Source organism: Peromyscus californicus, unplaced genomic scaffold (genome assembly GCF_007827085.1).
Source record: "Peromyscus californicus insignis strain IS unplaced genomic scaffold, ASM782708v3 Scaffold_18__1_contigs__length_77618521, whole genome shotgun sequence".
Lineage (NCBI taxonomy): Eukaryota > Metazoa > Chordata > Mammalia > Rodentia > Cricetidae > Peromyscus > Peromyscus californicus.
Window position 1 is genome coordinate 25,954,990 of NW_026294480.1, and position 22,464 is coordinate 25,977,453.

Here is a 22,464-nt window from a genome sequence, read left to right on the forward strand (position 1 = left end):
CTGCCATTACTAGACCACCGGCCGGTGGCCCCCTCACTACTTTATTGCTGTCCCCGCCAGCCCTGCATCTGATTCGATGCACGCATTGCCCCTTAGGCGGTCTCGTTGCTTCAGAATCTCCTGGTTTCCTTGTAGCTCAGCATCAGTTTCTTTAAACACAACAGGCTTATGCAGAACCTGGTGCTAGGGCTAGGTGAACTTGGTCTTTTGTGTATCTTTAACTCCAGACCTTCTGGAACCACACAGTGATGGTAAAGGTGATGGGTAGGCCTGTTGGTTCTGTTCACGTTCTTCTCATGCCTTATCAAGCCCCGCCTCTTCCGCCATTTTTTTTTGTTGCAGGAGGTGTCCACCGCCTGGAGTCTGTTGAGGAATATAATGAGCTGATGGTCCGCAATGGGGACCCCCGGATCAGGATGCTGGAGGTCTCCCGAGATGGCCGGAAGCACTCTCTTCCCCAGCTACTGGATTCTACTGGAACATCACAGGTTAATCCCGGGCTGTCGGGACTCTGGTTCACTCGTAGACACCATTGCTTGATTAGAGACAAAAGTACAGATTTGTAAACCTTGTGTCTCCACAATTCTGTGTGTGTGTGTGTGTGTGTGTGTGTGTGTGTGTGTGTGTGTGTGTGCGTGCACGCGCGCACGTACATTTTACTTCTTTCTAAAGACCCCTGTGGACCATTGTTGAGAAGAGTTGGCCACTGATAAGGGCCATGAGTAGTTGAGCCTAGAGAGAGCTAGAGGCACAGAGAGAATGTGGGGTCTACCCAGAAAGATTAGAAGGAAGCCAGCTCCAGGGTTGAAGAACGTGGGGAAATATCTCTTAATAGATCTCAGCATCTTGGTTCTCTTCACGCTGTGTGTTTTGGAACTAAGAATTGCTCTCAACTGCCAGGAGACAATGGCGTCTCGGAGTCTGTGGCAAACCACCATTGCTTATTTAATAGGAGCATCATGTGTCAGAATAACAACTGTGTGGGTGAGTGTGAGCACGTGTGCCTACACCATGCCCGGGGTCCTACCTGCTGTAGAGCAGTAAAGTAGGTGGTTGGCATGACAGAGCCTGTTCCCGTCAAGAACTCTGACTCTACAGCCTAAACAGGGGTTCCTCCTCAGTTATCTTGTCCCTGGCCCACTGGAAACTAGGTGACAGGCTCACAACCAACTTGGAAGGAGGCTCAGTCTCCAGGGAACTTGGAGGTTCTTTGAGTCCTGGTACCATGAGCCAAACAAGAAATCACTAGTCGCCCCCCGCCTTCACCACCAACCCCCCACTCCGGCCTATCAGAAAAACAGGGCCAGAAGAGGCGGTTCCAGCAGCAGTGATGTCCCTCATATCACACCTGGGGACTCAGAGGTGACAGAAGCCTAAGGGTCTTGGACCGTCATTTTTAGTGTGTTGTGGCTGCTCTTCAGGTGAAATGGCTGAAACTCAAAATGGCTGGATATTTCCCTCAAGGTTACGTGTCAGACTCTCTGAAGAAAGATAAGAGTCAGCGATGGTGTCGAAGATCAAGTATTTATGGTTTTTGTTTTTTTCTGTGGCTCATTACCCTGTGTCAGAGTGGGTGCTGATCAGGTTATTTTCTGTTGAATTCACTCCAAGGCAGATGGAGGTGAGTGAAGGGATAAAGATTTGAATAGGGTCTGTTTGAAGCCATCTAGACCAACCACAGAAAACAGCCGGGGCTGTGGCCTCCTTGGAATGACCCACTGGACCCAGGGGAGCAGAGGAAGATGAATGAGGATGGTTGTAGAACCTCATTGGTAGAGGATGAGCGAGAAGTCAGGGTTTACTTCAGTCACGGCTGAGTCTTCACACTCAGGTCCATGTTTAGAGCCCAGAAGCACCCAGGAAACTCATGCTGGGATAGAAAGTCTTACCAGGGAGTTTTCCCTTCTTCAGTTTGTCCTTTACTTTTTCTCCCAGGTTTTACACACACACACACACACACACACACACACACACACACACACACACACCTTATTTCCTCCACTAAGAAGTGCTGCCCAGTGTAGAGTTATCCAGTAAAACTTTGTGTGTAGGTCTAAGTGGTTTGTGCCTGTAGCATCCAAGATGGCAGCTACGGGAGTGCATTTTTATCTTAGTGAGCCTTAATCCAAGCCTGTAGCCACTGGTGGTCAGCGGGTAGTGCATTATTAGACACCACAGGTGGACACGGTGCTGAGCGACCCCGTAGGGTCTCAAACGGCCACACGACGCACTCAGGCCTTTGGTTTCTGCTCGTTGCCGAGAGAGCTAGCATGAAGCCGGGCTGAAGACTGGTGATCAGAAAAAGGGTTCCCCCAGGGGATCAGACGTGAACCTCTGTGTTCGAGGGTTGGCAAACCACAGGCTGTGTCTGGCACATTCTGTGGTGGTTTCAGTAAATAGGTGGTGACGCTGCCAAGCCCACATCATTTATTTAATGAGACCGAGTCCGGGCGGCCCATGTTACTGGCAGATATTCTGTCAAAACGCACAGTGTAACTCTTCTAAGCCGCCGGGGGATGCAAACTACCCCTGGTAGGAGGGAACATCTCATTCCTACGTATGAATGAAGCAGACGCAAAGCAAAACCCACTTTGTGATGGCTCTTTCCTCATATGAAACAGGAAATGATTTTTTTTCTCCACTTGCACTGTGATATCTGCACCACAGAAGACATTTATTATTCTAAGAGAGTATCAAAGAACTAAAGACTCGATTTAGCAGTAGCCATTTAATCTCCCAATTATGTTATCAGTATGTATTTTGCTGATACACATGAATATCATGGGTGAGGGCATGGAGAGGGGGTTGAGGTTGGAGCTGCTGGCCAGCAGAGGAAAGTGTGGCTTATGGGAAAGTATTTGATTTTTTTTTTTTCCAAATATGGGGGATTAGAGCTGAAATGGCTGCCGTCTCTCAGCAGGGTATTTTATGTGGAAAAACAGTTGTCTGGGTTTGTGGTTTGTACTTTATAAGAAACCTGGGCTTGCTGAGTGTTTTGAATGAGTAAATTAAGCTTAAAATAGTGAGATTTTTTTAAGCATGATTTTGAAGTTGGGGTGGGGGTGGGAGAGATTTCCACGAAGAGCCCACGCCCAGAGTGGTCAACTTTGTTCTCCTGACTCCATTCCAGAAGGATCTGTGACATATGGTTGAGGACAGAGTGACATAGGTGCCTGGGGTCACTAAGCAGCACTTTGTGATGGGACAGATAGGGCAAGATAGAGCAGGGGGAGGCCCTGCTCCAGTAGCATTTAGAGTAAACTTTCTTAAAGCCCATGGACCACACATAGATCAGTGGGAAATCACTAACACAAAAGACGGCTGAGATTTTCAAAGTCTCTTTGCATGCCCAAGCCCGCAGCAGCTAAGGGTAAGTGAGACTATCTGGTCTTGCCTTGTGCTGGCTTTCAGGAATATCACATCGTGAAGAAGTCTACCCGCTCTCTGAGCACCACCCATGTGGAATCTCCATGGAGGCTCATTCGGCCATCTGTGATTTCCATCATCGGGCTGTACAAAGAGAAAGGCAAGGTGAGCCCTTTTATTTTACATTAAAGAACTAACAAATCTGAAGAGGGGTAATATAACTTCCCTGGCATTCCTTCGTGTGATGCTCACAGTGTGAGGCTGGTTTTTGCAGTTAAATTCTACAGTGTCAACCTGGGTTCTTGTCCACTTTGAAAACAGGGCCTTGGCTTTAGCATTGCTGGAGGCCGAGACTGCATTCGAGGCCAGATGGGGATTTTTGTCAAGACCATTTTCCCAAACGGATCAGCCGCGGAGGATGGCAGACTCAAAGAAGGTAGGCAAAGAGTCTCTTGGTGATCTGGAGTGACAGCCTGAGTCCTTGGGAGTTTGTGCCCTTGCAAGATGTGACTGGATGACATGGCAGCCGAGGTCATGGTCTTGAGAGTCTGGTAGACCTCGGCTGAATCCTGCACTTCCTCATCAGGATGTTGCAGAGCCCACATAACCCAAGGTTTACTTTCCTGGGCTACTTGGAACAAACTTGGAATGTTAATGCCCACCTTGCAGCATTTTTGTTTTTATTTTTCTAAGTGTGTGTGCGTGTGGGTGTGTGTGAAAAGAGATTGTATATGGGAAGTGCCTTGATCTTTCTGGCAGACTGTCGTTATTAACCATGACTACCTGGTCCGTGCTCTGGTTCTCTGCCTTCAATATCCCTGAGAATTTAATAGTTCAGTCTTACCTTAGCACTGATGGTTAAACAGAGCACTTTAATAGCTATTTAATGTCTTGCTGTTGAAATCGATACTATGTAGTTGGCTCCTAATTGAACGCCTTTCCATTCTCCATAGTGTCTACCATGTTATTAGACATAAATACAACAGACAAGTGATTTGGGGTGTAAAATATCACCAAGGTTTTAAGTTACACTTTTCAAATAAAGTTTTCAAAAGTTTAACTACACCTTGTATTTTCGGTCCTTTAAACATTTGCAAAGCATGTCTATGATATAAGTTATCTCATTAACTGTATTACAAACCTGTAGAGTAGATATTTTGGAGCAAGTCTTTTATAGGTGAAGAAAACGGCACTCAGAAATGTTCAATAACTAGAAACCTGCTCCTCTCACTGTGTAACCCTAGCTGGCTGCAACTCCCTTTGTAGACCAAGCTGCTCTCTAACTTGCAAAGATCTGCCAGCCTCTGCCTTGTGTATGCTGGGATTAAATACATGCATCACCACACCCAGCCATAGTAGTTCTTATAATAAAAATATTCTTCTTGTTGTGTATGTTTGCATATCTTATAAAATATTTATCTGGATTAAGACTGTTTTCTTTCATGAAGCAAAAGTGCCAGGAAGTTGTGCATAGCACTCACCAAAGCAAGAAGCCTGTTTTCCCTCTCCCTTTTAATATGCTTCTTTTTTTGATCTTAAGTTACATTTATTTATTTCGGTGCATATGTGTGTACATACAGTTGGATCACAATACGTATGTGGCTGTCAAACAGAGGAGTCAGTTCTCCATTCCCACAATGTGTGTCCCAGGACTCAAACTTCTGTCATTAGGCTTGGCAGCAAGCTCCCTGCCCCATGGAGCCATCTCACTGGCCCAGTATCTGTCTTTCCTGAGGTCGTTATGTCAGGATATTTCTAGTTACCTTTAGAAATGATAAGATTGTCCAATTCTGTTCGCCCACAGTGTCGTGGCCACTGTGTTATACAGGTTTACTTCTTTAAAAACTGGTGCTGGGAATCGGAGTGTCCTGGTTTTAGGCAGAGCTGGTAGAAGCCTTCATGTAACCGTGTGATTTGACCAGGCATAATACTTCTTGGACAAAATATTTATCTCTCTCTCTCTGAGGAAAAGTTAACCCCCAGGTGCTATTGGTATCTGGTTTCAGAGCAGTGTGAAAACCTAGCAGAGCAGTCTTAGAATGGATGTGCCATGTGTTCACTTGATTGAAATTCATCCTGTGAGGTTGGTAGAATGAAGGAAAATAGAGGGGGGAAAAATCAATCATTATGAAAGGTTAATAGTAGATGATTCTCCTAAATACTATTTTTTCATATGTGTTCATTTATGGGAAATGTAAGTCGCTGGGCTGGATTTCCAGCCTGTTGAGTGATACGCCTTAAAAGCTCTCCTATAAATTATAAGCTCATGAGTAACTATTTCAGTGTTTCTGTCCTGCGCCCATGTAGATACAACCTCCAGTCATCATTGATAGTTGGTGATGCCAGGCAATTTTTAGAGGGAGATCATTTCCCTTACAGTGTGGCTTGTGCAGTTGTGTTAAAGAGAATGCATGGGACATTGCTGCATTTCTGTATGCACGGCATGCTCTGAGATTGGCTGTCTGGAGTGAACATGTGTGGTTTCCTGCTGTTTGAGCTGTCTTGTTGTACAGAGTCTCCCCCACCCCCCTGCACTGCCAGGCAGAGTCTGACTGAAAACCAGGACATCTTTTAGTGTTTGATGAGCTGTTATTCCAAAACACAGCCCATGTCACACAAGTTGCAAATGAGAAACAAGTTCTCAGAAGCCAAAAGGGTGTCCACCTGCTCGGACATCCCCAGAAGGCACTATGAGCAGCATGGGAAATGGCCTGACTATAGCTTGTCACAGTGTTGGAAGTGAGAAGTTATCTGAGTTATTTAGAAGCAAGTGGGCACTCTCCACCACCTAGCATGCCCCTGCTGTCATTTTGGCATCAACCTGCAGTGATCTCTGAGGCGGAAGCCTACAGTCTTGCCAGCCTGCAGATGGAGCCCTGGGACCTGCCCCGATAGACCAGACATCCAAACTATGTCTGGAAGTGGGGCTATCAATTCACAGTCATACCTCAGCAAGATTTTTCTCTACTACTGATTGAAACCCTATTCCGTGTCATGTTGCGTCTCTGGACTTAGGTAGCTCGTCTTTCTGCAGGTAGGGGAGTGGCTTCCCAAGTGTGCCTATGTCCATGCTTTCTTGCCAGTAGGTTTATGTTTTTAAACAAGACAGTTTAAAACCTGAAACTTCAGTTCAGTCTCTGAGCATAAGATATTTCTTGTCAAAGGTGCCAATGGTTAACAATCGGGTCTTCAAGTTTTCCATGGTTGGTTTTGGCTTGTGGTGGTGGTGGTTGGTTGGTTGGTTGGTTGGTTGATATTTTATACTCTTTTTTTGTATTTGCGTGTGTTGTTGCTTTTGTTGATTGATTGGTTAGCTTAGCTTGGGATTCTGTTTTGTTTGTTGTTTTGGTAGTGGGTATTGGTTGGTTGGTTGGTTGGTTGGTTGTCAGTTGGTTTGGGTGGTGTTTTAAGTTCAGCTAGCCTTGATCCTCCTGCCTCTGCCTATCCAGAGCTGGGAACCCAGGTGTGCCCTACCAAATCCAGCCCCACAGTTGTTTAATTAAATATTGATTATAGAATTATTGTTGAATAATATGAGTGGTTTTTTCATGTGTATTATCCCATTTCGGGACATTCCTAGGAGCTAAGTTAGTTAAAATGGATCAAAGCCATAAGAGTTATATTCGTAGGGTATGCCACTGTGGTTCGAGCCAAGCAGAGTCCAGTAAATTAAAGCTCAATGTTCTTCCATGTGTTTGGTCACCAGGAGATGAAATCCTCGATGTAAACGGCATACCAATAAAGGGCTTGACGTTTCAAGAGGCCATTCACACCTTCAAGGTAACAGTGTCCCCTTGGGTCTCCTTTGTCCTCTTCCTTTTCTTCCCGTCTACCCCTCTGGGTTTTGCCTATTTGCTGCAAGAGCAACCTGACTGTTTCCACCCACCTACTTGTTTTGCAGCAAATCCGAAGTGGGTTGTTTGTCCTCACGGTGCGCACGAAGTTACTCAGCCCCAGCCTCACACCGTGCTCCACTCCCACACACATGAGCAGGTCGAGCTCCCCAAGCTTCAACACCGGTGGGGGAACCCCAGCAGGAGGAGGCGCTGATGAAGGCGGTTCCTCCTCCCTGGGGCGGAAGGCTCCCGGGCCCAAGGACAGGATTGTCATGGAAGTCACACTCAACAAAGGTATCGCTAATGGCTAACTGCTCCTCACGCCCCTGCTTTCCCCTGAACAGTGGCCCAGGATCTGTTCTAGCACTCATTCTTTAAGTCAGTCCTTTGGAACCACCTGCCATTGACAGCAGATGCTGCTCTCTAAGTGGCCCAGAGTAGTCAAAGGAGAGATGTTTAATCATTTTACAAAAGGGAGGAGAAGTCGCCAATAACAGTCTTTAAAGTTTTCCCAAGATGAATCACCATGTGTCAGGGACTTGTGTTAAAATGAGTAGTTTAAATCTAGTCTTTTTTATTTATTTATTTTTTTATGTATATGAGTGATCTACCTGCATGCACACATTTATGCCAGAAGAGGGCATCAGATCCTACTATAGATGGTCGTGAGCCACCATGAGGGTGCTGGGAATTGAGCTCAGAACCTCTGGAAGGGCAGCCAGTGCTCTTAACTGCTGAGTCATCTCTCCAGCCCCCGTAAGTCTAGCCTTCTAAAATGGTAAAGAAAGTAAAAAATAAGTCAACATTAGTAACTACAAATCACAGGTTCTCAGCAAATCCTACTGCTTTTTCTCATTTCTCCCATCTCCCTCTAGTATTTACTGTAAAAAAAAAAAAATCCACAATTATAAATAAGCAAGAAATTAGTTGAAAGTCAAACAAATCTGAAAGATTTTATATTCAGGATGGAAATATCAGTCATTCTCCAGCCAGTTCCAGAGCAGAGCTGAGGAAGTTCCTCAGACTAAGCAGAGAGAACGTGAGATAACTTGAGAAGCAGGACTGACACTCTGTGTCTGGACCAAACTAAAAGCTCGTGTCTGTTGTCTGTTAACACTGCGTGAATCGCACGCACACGTTTTCTGGTTCCCGTGTAACGTTTGCTCCTGTCGTCTTTGTGCCATGCCTCTCCCAGAGCCAAGAGTTGGATTAGGCATTGGTGCCTGCTGCTTGGCCTTGGAAAACAGCCCTCCGGGTATCTACATTCACAGCCTGGCCCCTGGATCAGTGGCCAAGATGGAGAGCAACCTGAGGTCAGTTACATCTCTGGCATTGTACTGGTGTGGAAGACCACACCAGTTGTGATGGCGTGCATTAATATTTGCTTAGACAGACACAGACAGGGACAGAGGAAGACATACAGCCCAGGCTGGCTTTGAACTTAACTATATAGCCAAGGATGACCTTCATCTTGTGATCCCCCTGCCTCTACCTCCCTAATGCTGTGATTATGGATATGCACCACTGTGCCCATCTGGTCTACTTAACTTTTTCTGTGGAATTCGACATCTTTGACATTCTTTCTAATAATATAGCCAAGACTAAAGTTAATAACATCTCAAAGATGGAAAAAAAGCTCATATGAATCAAATTTGGTTGAATTTTGGACTTTGAATCTTGGTTTCTGTGGTGGTTTTAACGGTTAACTTGACACACTCTAGAATCACCTGAGAGTCTCACAGAGAGATTGTCTAGACCAGGTTGGCCTGCGGGCATGTCTTCGGGGGATTGTTGTATCTTACGTTAATTGTGGTGGGAAGGCTGCCCACTAAGGGCGGCGTACCATTCTCTAGGAAAGGGATTCTGAATTGTAGAAGAGTGGAGAAAGGAAACCAAGTGTGTGCTCTCAACTGTCGATACGACTAGAAGCTTCAAGTCCCTGTGCCTTGACTTCCCCACAGTGATGGAGTACACTGGAGTTGTGAGCTACATAAGTCATGGGTTGCCTTTGTCGTGGTATTTTATCACAGCCACAGACAACAAAGTGAAAACAGCCTGCCTACCTGCTTTGTTGTATTTGAACTCGGAAGTCCAGTGTTAGAGTTTTGACAAAATAGAACTCTACGCAGATTATCTGTGGCTATTTCAATATACTCTTTCACTTGGTATTCACTCATGCAAACTTCATCCTATAACCTGGAACTACGTCTACGACTGGATGCAAAAGAGCCCTGAAATCACGTGCACGTGGGAGGTCCTGGTATTAGTTTGTGAACTTTTTCAAGAGTTTTCATTGCCGTTTGAGTGATGATGACTGAAGTCACTGTCTGTTGTCTAAAACTGGACCATCAGATTTCTTCACTCAGACAGTTGAGTTGTATAATCAGCGTTCTGTATACACAGGAAATCTTAATATTCTTTTATACAGTAATTGCAGTGGTTAGTGCCCACCTAAATATCACAAAAATGTGCACATGTTACACAAAGCACTCTGTCCAAACAGTATCACCTTTCTCCCCATAAGCGTCTAAGTCCTTTGGCAGTTGAAGAATTATCAAAACAACATTCATTGGTTGCCATTCTGGAGGCTGTGTTAATAGATTATATTACATTTTTCGTTAATCATCAGAGTGGATTTCCATATGAAAAAAAAACTTAGCAAATCATCCAAAGTACATTAAAGAAAATATACTTTTAGAACCCAAGGAAAAAAAATCCTTTAATGACATCCCAAGTTGATGTTTCTTTCTTGAACAGTTCCATATGCCTGGGGCGAGCCAAATGAACATTCCTCAAACCCCGTGTAAAGGGTCTTTGTTCTCTCCTGCTGAGCCCTCTACCGATAATTTCAAGTCAAAATAGGCAACTTGTCCTAAATTTCTCATTTGTTCAAATTTGAAATATTTTTACAAATTCTTAGGTAACCTTGGAGCTTCAGATGTTTCCTCCTTTGACTATATTACAAAAATCATTTCAAGATGGTAGAGAGAAATCTGAAGGTGGTGGTGGTCAAGAGGCTATTGCATGATAATCACACAGACCTGAGATAACCCGAGTGTGCCGTATCTGGGTTCTTTCTGTGAGTCTCCTATTTGAAAGGAATACTCAAACCTATCTGAAGTGGTATTATATAAACTACTTGGTGTAGGACCTCACATACAGTAGGTGCTCAATAAGTGGTTCCCTTCACTGTTGTCTTTTTATCAGTTTTACTTAAGCTTAATATTTCTGATAGTGACCTTGGCCAATTTAAAATATGATGTTTATGCCGGGCGGTGGTGGCGCACGCCTTTAATCCCAGCACTCAGGAGGCAGAGCCAGGCGGATCTCTGTGAGTTCGAGGCCAGCCTGGGCTACCAAGTGAGTTCCAGGAAAGGCGCAAAGCTACACAGAGAAACCCTGTCTCAAAAAACCAACCAAAAAAAAAAAAATGATGTTTATATGAATGTATTGCTTTATACCATTATGCTTCTTTTGAAGTATTCAGAAAAGATTTCATATTCTAAACCCCTTCCTGAAAGAAAGCTGTTTTAGCTTTTAAAATTCTGACTGTTGCCACAATGTGTTATTGTGTCTTCCACTCTAGCCGGGGCGACCAAATCCTGGAAGTGAACTCTGTGAATGTGCGCCATGCAGCCTTAAGCAAAGTACACGCCATCTTGAGTAAATGCCCACCAGGACCTGTTCGCCTGGTCATCGGCCGACACCCTAATCCAAAGGTGAGGGATTTGACCCTGCTTTGAGTATGGGACAGTGGTTTGGCTGCTTGTTCAGCCAATGACAGCATTCACACCTGAGTCTGTCTGCTTCAGTGAGAGAGTTCCCCCAGCCGGGGTTGTGTGTCAGTCAGTGACTGATGTACACAGGAAGTGAATCTTGGCGACAGACTTCATCTTCACTCTAGAAAATTGTGTTGGAAAATGTTGTCAAGGTTATTTGGTGAATTTACAATCTGATCTCATGGAAAGGAGGACTCTGAGTAACCCCCATGGCTGGTTGGCTGCTGGTAAGATACTTAATACCTACATCAAGAAATCTGAACATGCCAGACTAGATCATCTCTGTGACCCTCTGAGATTTGAGATAGGAAATCTTAGGGGTGGAGATGGTTCCATGAATAAAGCAATTGCCATAATGTGAAATTCATTACCTAATGGCTCATTGAGCTACCACGGGGGAGAAGGCGATGGCAGCATCCCAGAGCTACACAGATGGATGAGATTGTAGTCTCCTGAGGAGGGGCTCTTAGCCTGAAGTCCGTGGAGTCTTAGGAAGACTTTACAAATTACACCCATTTGGGAGCATATTTGTGTTTGTGAGTGGCAGTCAATAACTTATGTCCGACTTTACAGTCACCCATGACCCCAAAAGACAGCTGTTGAGTTAAGGTATGATAATGTTAAGACAGATGAAAGAACGGAACTATTTTAAAGGGATGCCCCCCCCCCCCGATCTGAACAGATGCTTCTGTCATTAAGATCTAAGAGCTCACAAAGTTAAAAAAAGAAAAAGAAAAAAGAAATCACTTTTTCAACTTTTGACCCGTAGAGACTGTTTGGTCATCTCTCTTCTGTACAGTTGCTTTCAAATGTTTTAAGTAAACCACAGATACTTCACCAAGTTCAATTCAACCTGCCGTATAAAATAGTATTTGCAGACTATATTACTCAATGTAAAAAAATTTAGTTTCCAAAAATCATGACCAGATTGTATTTAAACTCAAAAGGCTCAAAACAATAGCTTTTCCTGATATGCAGCACATTAAATGTGGTGCCATTTTATTATTAGTATGAGTGGCCCAGGCTCCTGTTCATGTTAGACTTTTATGCCATTTTATGCCAATGAAAGTCATAGCTGCTGCTGTTCCTCCTCCTCGTCCTTCTCCTTCTCTTCCTCCTCTTCTTCCTCCTCCTCCTCCTCCTCCTCCTTTTTCTGTTGTCGCTTTTTCGAGACAAAGTTTCTCTGTGTAGCCCTAGCTGTCCTGGAACTCGCTGTAGACCAAGCTGGCCTCGAACTCACAGAGACCCGCCTGCCTCTGCCTCCCGAGCACTGGGATTAAAGGCGTGCGCCATCACCGCTCTGCATCGCATCTTCACAATGACATCATTTTAAACACTGAGTGATGTTCGTTTGTAGTATTGGTCCCGCCCCTTGCATATAAGTGCTGACAAGCTGAAACTCCACGTCTTGGTCTGGGAATGTGAACGCAGTGTTGACACTGGGACAGAGATCCCTTTAGAACGACTCAAAGACAACTGCACTAGTTTTTGTTGGTGGTGGTTGATTGGTTTTAGTTCTTTTTCCAGATTGTTTGATCTACATGCATTCTCAGAGATGTCTTTCCTAAAATATATACTTTTCAAGATTTTGATTTAGAATCTGTTCTACTTTGTAAACATCTTTCTGCTACTGTCCCCGAGGTTCTCTCTGGGTCACGTTTAACATCATTTTGCTTTGTGAGTCCAGCAAGCGAGAGCAGCTCCCAGCCCTTCCTTCACTTAGACTCCAACATTCTCATCATCTCTTTTCACGCAGGACACTGCCCAGCATGCTGTAGTTGACCTAACGCCCCCACCCATCACATTAGAAGCCGATGGCCAAGGCCTACCTGGCTCCCAGCGTCACGTAGGTGGTGATTTGCTCAGAATCTGCTTCATCTCAGTCCAAAAGCCATTCTGCCAACACGACCCATATCAAAACACTATTTCAGTGCAAAGCCTAATCATCCATATGGATGGGTGGTCTGAGGCCCCCACTGAATACACAAATGGGTTTGTTTTCCCAGCCACAGTACAACGGCCTGGGATATGCTGGAGATGTGTCCAGCAAAACCACACTTGAGTACTGGACCGGTTTTCATGTTTCTTCCTAGGTATACATGATGTTCTTGGCTGTCACATGATACTATATTTTTCTTCTGGTCAAGATTCCATCTTAGATTTAATGTATTTTTGTACCACTAATTCAGCACTCGTTGCCAGGAGGACGTTTTGATACAGAATATATGCGCCGCCTTAGTTTTTGTGTGGTTCCCGAAGAAACAGCACAGCACTTTCTCCTCTCCTGTGTCTCAGGATGTGTGGAGCAGTGGCTGCCCAGCGGGGCTATTCAAACCCTCCAGGTCGAGACAGCAAAGATTTGAACTTGTTAGGAGAGCAGCTTCCCGCTTATGTTGGGTAGCAAGAAAGGTTGAGGGGAAGAAGTAACAGAAATCGGCTTTTCTCCCACTTAGAAAAACAGTTACAAACATTGAAACTCTATTTTCAAGAAAAACACCATCATTGATGCTGACATTTTCCCTGGCTCATTGGAACTGTTATATTTTGCTTTGTGGAAGAGTGTGTGCATGTGCCAGCCCACGTACATAAGTGTGTTATTTTACTTCCTCTGAGCCCCACTCTGAAGTATTACATAAAGGCCATGGTGTGATTGTGACTCATCTATTAGGGGAAACCCTGTATTTATTTATTAAGACAAATCCACATTCTTATCCAAATAGGATTTATGTTAAATATTATTTTAGTATACAAAATTGCCATCCTATGTTTAAAACATTCTTACCTTTGAAACAGAAACTGAGTGTATTAATTATCTTTGGAAATAGGATCATAGTTTGATATATATCAAGCTTTATATATCAAATTTCCCATGAAGTGACAGTTGAGGATAATGATTAGGAACCCAGGAAATGACTCAATGGGTCAGATGCCTACTGTACAATCACAAGGACCTGATTTCAGATTCCCACCAGCCATGTAAAAGCATCCCATCATAACTAAGGTGAAAGCCACCAAATCCTGTTGTGGGGTGCGTGGCCCCCTGAGTGACCGACGGGGAACTGTTTCTGTAGCCTTTCTGAATAAACAGACAACACAGAGTCTGAAGCTAAGAGTGAGGCAACTGTGAGACAGATCCCAATAGAACCCCTCGATGTTTCTGGGCTCCATCCAGACACTAGGATCTTGAAAGACCAGAGACTCGGGACAGGTTCAGATTTTAGAAGGCAGAAGAACTTGGGAAGCAAAAGGCAGGTGGATCTCTGTGAGTTCAGGGCCAGCCTGGTCTACAGAGTGAGTTCCAGGACATCCAGAGCTACATAGTGAGACCTTGTCTCCGAGGAAAAAAACAGCTGGAGACACATGGCAGCTGGGTCCTGGATGGCCAGAGTCAATCTTCCTATAAAGCAGAGAAACCGGGATGCAGCAAGTCTAAAACCAGTTCAGTGACGTGACGTGGCACCAGACTGTAAATCCTTTACGTTAACTGTGAACATTTAGTGCAGGAGGAAGCTGGGAGGAAAGTCCTCGCCTCTGCACAGACTGGCATCACACTCGGGGAGCTCATTACAGCCTATAGATACCCTTGAGTGGGACTTCAGAGGCATGAGGTTAGAGTGACAGCCAAAGCTGGCCTATGGCATGTAAGCTACACCATCGGTCTGTCTTTCCTGCTCAGTCAGAAGCCCCACGGTGATTCGATGGAGCAGCTTTGTTATCAGATTTGTAATGACATAACTTACAAGCAAAAGATCATCGCATCTGCGACTTGCAGATGATTTAGCAACAAGAAAAGGAATACTGTGAATGTGGTGAGGTGTTAAAAGTTAACGAATTTAGGAGACTGGAGAGATGGCTCAGTGGTTAGGAGCATTAGTTGCCCTCACAGAGGACCCAGGTTTGGTTTTCCATGCATGCACAGAACTATCTGTAGCTCCAGTTCTAGGGGATCCGATGCTCTCTTCTGATTTGAGGGCATTAGGCACGCACATGATGTACATACACACATGCAGGCAAAGCATCCATATGCGTAAAATGAGTAAATTTTTAAAAAAACGGTGAATTTGGACAAACAGTACAGTAGTCTTATGCTGTTCTTGCCTATTTTATAGGTTTTTGTTAGAACAAGCTTTTTAATTTACATTTTTATTTTGGTGTAGGTGTGTATGTATACATGCCAGGGCACACGTGTGGAGATCACAGGCCAACCTGTAGTAGTAGATTCTCTTCTTCCACCACGCTGGTCCCAAGACTTGAACCCATTCTCTTAGGCCTGTGGCAGGCACCTTTACCTACAAAGCCATCTTGCCACCCCAAGATTTTTCCTATGTCTGTTGTTAATCTTTCAATTGCATTTGTTTATTTTGTGTCTATGTGCGCATGTGTGTCTGGGTGTGGGCATGTGTATACCAAGGTACCGTGGAGAAGTCAGGAGTCCGTTATCTTCCATCACGAGGTGCCTGGGGATTGAACTCTGGTCATCAGCCTTGGCGACAGGCCCCTTTACCTGCTGAGCCATGTCACTGGCCTGACCTTAAGTTCTTTAAGAAGGGTGAGAGCTAAGTGTTCTAGAGAGGGACGGATGCAGCTAATTTGGTAATCATAGCATATATGTGCAACTCGGGACCAGTTGGTGGTCTTGCGTAAACACTGTTTCAAGCAGCCCACCAACCAGCTGGACTTACGTGCTCCGAGTTACTGCTTCTAAGGCGTTCCCAGTCTCTGACCCTCTTCTGGTCCTAGCTACTTTTATTGGGAGGAAAATAAATACATAAAAACATCTAATTTGTGCTTTCTGCTGAAAACCAGGTTTCCGAGCAGGAAATGGATGAAGTGATAGCACGCAGCACTTACCAGGAGAGCAAAGAAGCCAACTCCTCGCCCGGCTTAGGTATGGTAGTGCCACAGTCTCATTCACCACTGAGAAGAGGTTCTCCAAATTCTCTCTCGGGAACTCCGCACGCCATCACCTAGGATTCTCTGTAATTACTAGGGCTGGCGGCAGTTGCTGTCAGAGTCTGCGCTTTCTCTTGGGTCCTTCTTTTGATTTCTGCAGTTATTTAATGTGTCTCATTAAAGGCTTAATCATGCATGCTGCTTTTATGACTTTCATAGAATTTGAAGAAGGAAGTTAACAGGTAGAGGAGAGTTGACACCAAAATGTGAGTAATTTGGTGTACAGAGTATTATCCACCCAAATGCTGAGGTCTCTTTATATGGATTTAATCCATGCTTTATATGGATTTAAAAGTTTCAATACAAACTGCCTCCAGTTTGCTACGGGAGGCAGCCAAACTCTTGAGTTTTTCTTGTTCTCTGGAAATTTTCAGTCAGGAAAGGGCTGCGATTGTCCTCGGCATTTCTTATTAACTTAAAGCATTATATCAAGTTTTAAAACAGTTTCCTTAGTGTGGGAGACCCAGGAGGAACTCTACAGACATTGCCCATTTGGCTAGAGACTTCTCTGACATTCAGATTGATCCCCTGGAAAAAGAGGGACTCGGAGATATGAGTTACTGGATGTCAAAGGAAAAGAAACGGGATTTGGGACAACCGTGAAATCCCTGATGATTTGCATCCATAATTAATATATTTAAAGTGGACGAAGCCATAATAGGCTCTTTATTCAGCCCGAACGCTGGGTTCTCTTATCCCAACATTTCTACTTGAACAGTCAGTCAGCAAAGATCTTTTTTTTTTTTAAGCCGGAATTCTCATGCCCTAAATCTCTTTTGCCTGTGACATGTAATTTAAAGTCTACAGGCTCAGCTCTTCACCCTGCAGCTAAAAAGTAAGATCGACATTCAGCCACTTCCTTAGTTCTTTTAGGGGTTTCCTGGATGGGGCTCAGTGGTTCATTCATCCTTCTGGCTGTTCACCAAACGTCACTGAGTACTTAGCAGATAGCAGGTGTGGTGTGCAGGCAAGACTCAGTGGGCTGTTGAGTAGTGGAAAAGGGGAAATACAAAGACCCACTCACCATTAAACTGTCCTGTGTGCACAGACATTGAGGTATGAGCCAGATAAGACACTCGGTGGTATCACGGAGGAGGAGTCATACCCAGGGTCCTTCAGCGTGAGCATAGTCTTGAGGGAGGGAGGTTGGGAGGGAGGGAGGTGGGGCGGGAGAGGGTAGACAGGTACCCAGGTAGACAAGATGAGAGGGTAGCTACCCAGGTAGGCTGCATACATGCATCTACCTATGCATGTCACACATTAGTGACACCCAGGCAAAGGACAGTTTTGTTGAATATGCCTGGTTTCTCCTTTTTTTGAGCCTGCTTGTGACTTGAGGTTCATCAGACTAATGGTTTTGTGAATCCCTCCCACACAGGTACTCCCTTGAAGAGTCCATCTCTTGCCAAAAAGGTGAGTCAAAATGCACTCAGGGACCACAAACCAATTTTTAGAGGCTTCTCAGTCAAGTCCCAGATCCTAGCACTTATTTCTGCAAATGAATCTTTTGGCCACTTTTATACAAAGAAGTGGCAATGACACCCATCTGAGAAACCAGGTGTGTTTCTCTTCGTAAGTATTCATCCAAGAAAAGAGCAGAGCAGAAAAGTAAAAGTCACGGACCTTTCCAACTGTTCCCTACGAAATAAAGATCGCCTGGGTTGGGGAGAGCCTGCAGCTGTCAGGACGCTCTGGGGCATTCCTCAGTTCCAGTGGGTCAGGATTCACACTGGGCAGCCCCCCACGCCACCCCACCGCACCCCACCCCAGCCCAGGCCACCACCAGGTATTTCCTCAGTTAGCTGGGCCGCATAGCTTAGTTCTTCACTCTTTTCCTATCCCTTCTCACACTGGTTTGGTTTTGGTTTTGCTAAGATGATTGATAAACTGCTATTGTGGGGTTTGGAAAGATGGCTCAGCAGTAAAGAGCACTGACTGCTCTACCAGAGGACCTGGGTTCAATTCCCAGGACCCACATGGCAGCCCACAGCTGTATATCACTCCCGTTCCAGGGGATCCGAGACCCTCACACAGACATACGTGCAAGCAAAACACCAATGCACATAAAATAAAAATAAATGAGTAAATAATTTTTTTAAAAAACCCTACTATTGTGGTTTTTCTGATCATGGCTAAAAAATGCCCCCTCCATCTAAAAACAGTATCTGCCCGTGTTTTGATGTATTGATTGTTGCTTTACCCACACTACAATAATGGAGCTGGGCGGTTACTATCACAGCTGTTCCCAGTGATCAGGGATTAGAACAAAGTGCCCCTGAAAAGATGGGCAGTCATTAGCGCTGCCATACTCGGGCTCTGGTGTATCTCCCTAGACTCCAGCATGTTCTTTTTCCAACAGGACTCACTCCTCTCTGAATCCGAGCTCTCCCAGTACTTCACCCACGATGGGCAGGGCTCCTTGTCAGACTTCGTGGTGGCTGGCTCTGAGGATGAGGACCATCCCGGGAGCGGCTGTAGCACCTCTGATGATGGCAGCCTGCTTCCCGGACCCTCTGGTGAGCAGGAGGGCTCTGGGGGACCCTGGACTCAGTAGAGCAGTAAGCAGTTGCTAGTTTCCCCGTCCCTGCTGGAGGCCTTGCCCAGGACAGCAAGGAGAGAGAGAGAGAGAGAGAGAGAGAGAGAGAGAGAGAGAGAGAGAGAGAGAGAGAGAGAGCTCTGGAAACCATGCACCTGGCTGAGTAGAGGCTGCATCTGCTGTCAGCAGTGGTGACCAGAGTGTTTCACACACGTTCTAGTACCAGAGGTGAAGGTGGTCCCTCCCTTGGCTCTAAATTTAATTCTTTTTAGAAAACAGTAAGTTAGAGATGTGGGACTGTGAGAGCCACTGTTAGCAAAAGGTCTCTTCTACTCAATGAGATCCTCCTCGAACTGCATTGAGCGCTTCTTCTGTCAAGGCTTCCCTTTTCATTTGGAATGTTTGCGCTTCAGCGAGGCAGACAATGGCAGCTGTGACTCACGGGAGCCGCAGTTGGGTGTGCAAATAGCAAGCCTGTACTTTGCACTGTCGTGTGGACATAAAGCATACCAAAGATTTGCAGTCAAGCCGGGCAGTGGTGGCGCACGCCTTTAATCCCAGCACTCCGGAGGCAGAGGCAGGCGGATCTCTGTGAGTTTGAGGCCAGTCTGGGCTACAGAGTGAGTTCCAGGAAATGCGCAAAGCTACACAGAGAAACCCTGTCTTGAAAAAAAAAAAAAAGAAAAGGAAGATTTGCAGTCACATGCATGCTGTGCCTCAAAGATGCCCTTTACCTTGACAAGTAGACAGCTTGGGCTGTGGATCACGCTCTTTTGCTCTAGGTAGGGAGGGACCTTGGGTGATGAGAACACAGATGTGAGGGACATGTCATCCCTGTTACCTGGTAGAGAGGAGTTCTCAGCATTTCAGCCAGACCCTCAACAACTGGGGAGATAAGATGAAGCTGAACTAGAAATTCTTCATCCCTAGAAATCACGCCATTCAAGTTAAATAACCTGGAGTTGGGTTTTGTTGTTGTTCTTAAGGATGAGAAGATGGCTCAGTGAGTAATGAGTATAAGGATGAAGTTTGGATCCTAGATGCCACAGAAAGGCAGACATCTGGAATCCCAGTACAGAGAGATGAGAGGCAGGCAGGAGAATCCTTGGGTCTTTTCAGGTCAGCCAGCCTGCCATGTGCAATGGTGAAAACCAGGACACCCTGTCTCCAACGAGATGGAAGGCAAGGACTTACACCCAAGGCTCCAGCCTCTGCCCATATACAAACGTGTGCCTGCTCCCCTGCATTCACACTCAAACACACACACTTCTCCAGCACACACGCAAAGATATGCGTGTGTAAATGTAGCAGTACATATATCTGTGTGTACAAAAATGGGGGGAGGGGCAGAATAAAAGTAGAAGCAGTAGGCTGGCCGCCCTTGCTGTTTGGACCACAGAAAACCACGTTGTTTACACGGATGTCCAGTGACCAGAGGTCGTGCCTGGTGTGTGTAAATTCAGAAGTGTGTATGTACAGTGACAGGACTGTTGTTTGTTTGTTTGTTTGAGGTGTCTGGACAAGGCAGACTTTTGATCGAGCGGGTGTGCTTGGAAGAGCAAACACCAGGATTTACTTCTTTAAGGTTATAAAGTCAGGCCAGACTGGAAACCTGGTTTTTGTCTGACTCTTCTCTCTCCTCCCGTTGCAGCTCACAAGGAGCCAGGGAAAGCCAGGGCCAACAGCCTTGTGACACTTGGAAGCCAGAGGCCCTCTGGGCTCTTACACAAGCAGGTGACAGTGGCCAGGCAAGCCAGTCTCCCTGGAAGCCCACAGGTCCTCAGGAACCCCCTCCTCCGCCAGAGGAGGGTACGCTGCTATGACAGCAATGACGCCAGTGATGAGGAGGACTTTGATGGTGAGGGGGACTGCATTTCACTCCCAGGAGTCCTCCCAGACCCCAGCAGGCCTCTGCTAGAGGTTGACACGAGGCCAGCCTTGACAGCCTCTTCCAAGAGCGTCGATGCAAGCAAGCAGGAGGAAGGACCCCAGAAACCGCTGGTCAGCAAGGCCTGCTCCGTGCCTCTCCTCGGCAGCTCGCTGTACTTAGAGCACAGCATCCCTGATGGAATGGTGGGTACTCCCCCTAAGGCAGCCAGCCTGCCAGGGTCTGTAGAAACCCCCAAGAGTGGACCTGGAGTCTCTGGGAGAAAGGAGCTGTCAGGGTCAAGAAGTTCCCCGAAGCTGGAATACAGAGTCCCTGTAGACACCCAGAGCCCGAGGAGCCCAGAAAACCCCACCTCCCCACCACAGAAGAATGAAAATCTGGTGCCCAGACACAAGCCTGTGGCCAGGATCAGCCCACATTACAAGAGGTCTGATGTTGAAGCCCCAAGTGGAGCAGCCAACGGACCGTGTGGTCAGGACTTGACAATCCAGGTTCCATCCATGAAAGAGGCCGTCACCGACCATCATCAGCCGAGTGGAACTGCAGAGAAGGTAAATGACTGACTTTTCTGTTAAGTGTGAATATTGTGTGAACGCCTACAGGGCGCTTTGTAAGGCACAGGGTAAACTGGATGAGAGGGCGGCGACGGCTGGATTATCTTTCAACAGTCATTTAACGGGTGCCCATTGCTATGGTGGCAGGCTGTTTATTAGTCATGAGATCACTCGGCCAAAGAGGTGTGCTCACTCCCGTACAGGGCACAGGGCCAGCAGTGATGATGGGAAGGCATTGTAGAGTGGGGGCAGTAAAGCCCTGGGCCTGGGGCTGACTTTACTGATGGGTTGGCACAAATCATTAAAGCTTCCTGGGCCTTGATTCTCTGGGCTGTGAGGCAGGGGGTTGCTTTCTGTCTTGGTTGGCTGATGGGTGTGACCAGCGGATGTTAACTGTCATTCTATCCAGCTGATGAGGTCGTGAGGGGTCCTTGATTACTTTCAAGATCCCTACAAGGGATTGCATGGGATTAGAGCTACTTAGACCTTTCACATCATGTGAAGGCAGACATGGCGGCACATGCCTGCGATCCTAGCACTCAGGAGGTGGAGGCAGGTGAATTGATGAGTGTGGGGCTAGCTCTGGCTACGTAACTAGACCCTGTCTCAAAAAAAGAAAAAAAAGAAAGAAAGAAAGAAAGAAACTGAGAAACTGTCACACAAAATAACAGGGCCCTGTCCATTCAAAACTTACAATCCACCACAGTGGATGCAAATTAATTAGTATAACTAATTGCTTGTGTGTTATTAGCTAATTGTTCACTTAATTTTTTTTCAGTAATATCTCTTCTCTAGCAAAGAGGGAAAAAAGAAATTGTTCAGTTTCTGAGCAAAGAAACTGAGATGATTTGTGATTTAAAGTGGATATGTAAATAGACCCAGAAAATACGAAGTCGTAAAATCTGTATGAGTTAGAAGTCTTTTTTTTTCTTAACCTTATGCACTCACATTTTCTCCTTTCCTCAAAAATTATATTTACGGGGGCTGGAGAGGCAGCTCAGCAGTTAAGAGCACTAACTACTCTTCCAGAGGTCCTGAGTTCAATTCCCAGCTACCACAGGGTGGCTCACAACCACCTGTAATAGGATCTGGTGCCCTCTTCTGGCATGCAGGTATACATGTAGAGCATATACATATACTTTTTTAAAATTGTATTAACCTCCAAGCAGCACATGCTTTATGATCCATGCCATTAGTGGGTATGTTCTTTCCTTTTAGAAAATACCATCTGGGCAGGAGGCATAGCTCTGTGGCACAGTGCTGGCCCTGCACATATGCAGATACACCGTCCTGGGTTCGGTCCCCAGCACCCTATCCCTCCCCACACACTGGCTCACCCTCAAGTTTTAGACAGCTGTAGAAGGCCAGATCAGGATTTTTATTCATAATTACTCATATCTATTAAAAATAGTTCTTGCCAAATATGGTATCACATATCTGTCATGCTAGCAGTCCTGATTAGACAGGGCTTCAAATGAGATCCTTGGTTAACACAAACACACAGATATACACCAAAGCAGGGGGTGTATACTTTCGAATTGTATCTAATGTG

At 45.7% G+C, this 22,464-nt stretch overlaps 1 protein-coding gene across 6 annotated transcripts in view; it reads left to right on the forward strand.

Annotated features, from left to right (window-relative positions):
- The window catches only part of Pdzd2 (PDZ domain containing 2), a 375,253-nt gene that overhangs the window by 325,109 nt on the left and 27,680 nt on the right, over nucleotides 1-22,464 (forward strand). For all 6 annotated transcript variants that reach the window (XM_052743096.1, XM_052743092.1, XM_052743095.1 and 3 more), the window contains 11 exons: nucleotides 343-488; nucleotides 3,412-3,531; nucleotides 3,688-3,802; nucleotides 7,073-7,146; nucleotides 7,268-7,496; nucleotides 8,398-8,515; nucleotides 10,789-10,921; nucleotides 15,788-15,869; nucleotides 17,313-17,347; nucleotides 18,294-18,450; nucleotides 20,122-20,909. In XM_052743096.1, coding sequence (XP_052599056.1) covers nucleotides 343-488; nucleotides 3,412-3,531; nucleotides 3,688-3,802; nucleotides 7,073-7,146; nucleotides 7,268-7,496; nucleotides 8,398-8,515; nucleotides 10,789-10,921; nucleotides 15,788-15,869; nucleotides 17,313-17,347; nucleotides 18,294-18,450; nucleotides 20,122-20,909 — 1,997 coding nt within the window. The remainder of the gene's footprint in view (nucleotides 1-342; nucleotides 489-3,411; nucleotides 3,532-3,687; nucleotides 3,803-7,072; nucleotides 7,147-7,267; nucleotides 7,497-8,397; nucleotides 8,516-10,788; nucleotides 10,922-15,787; nucleotides 15,870-17,312; nucleotides 17,348-18,293; nucleotides 18,451-20,121; nucleotides 20,910-22,464) is intronic.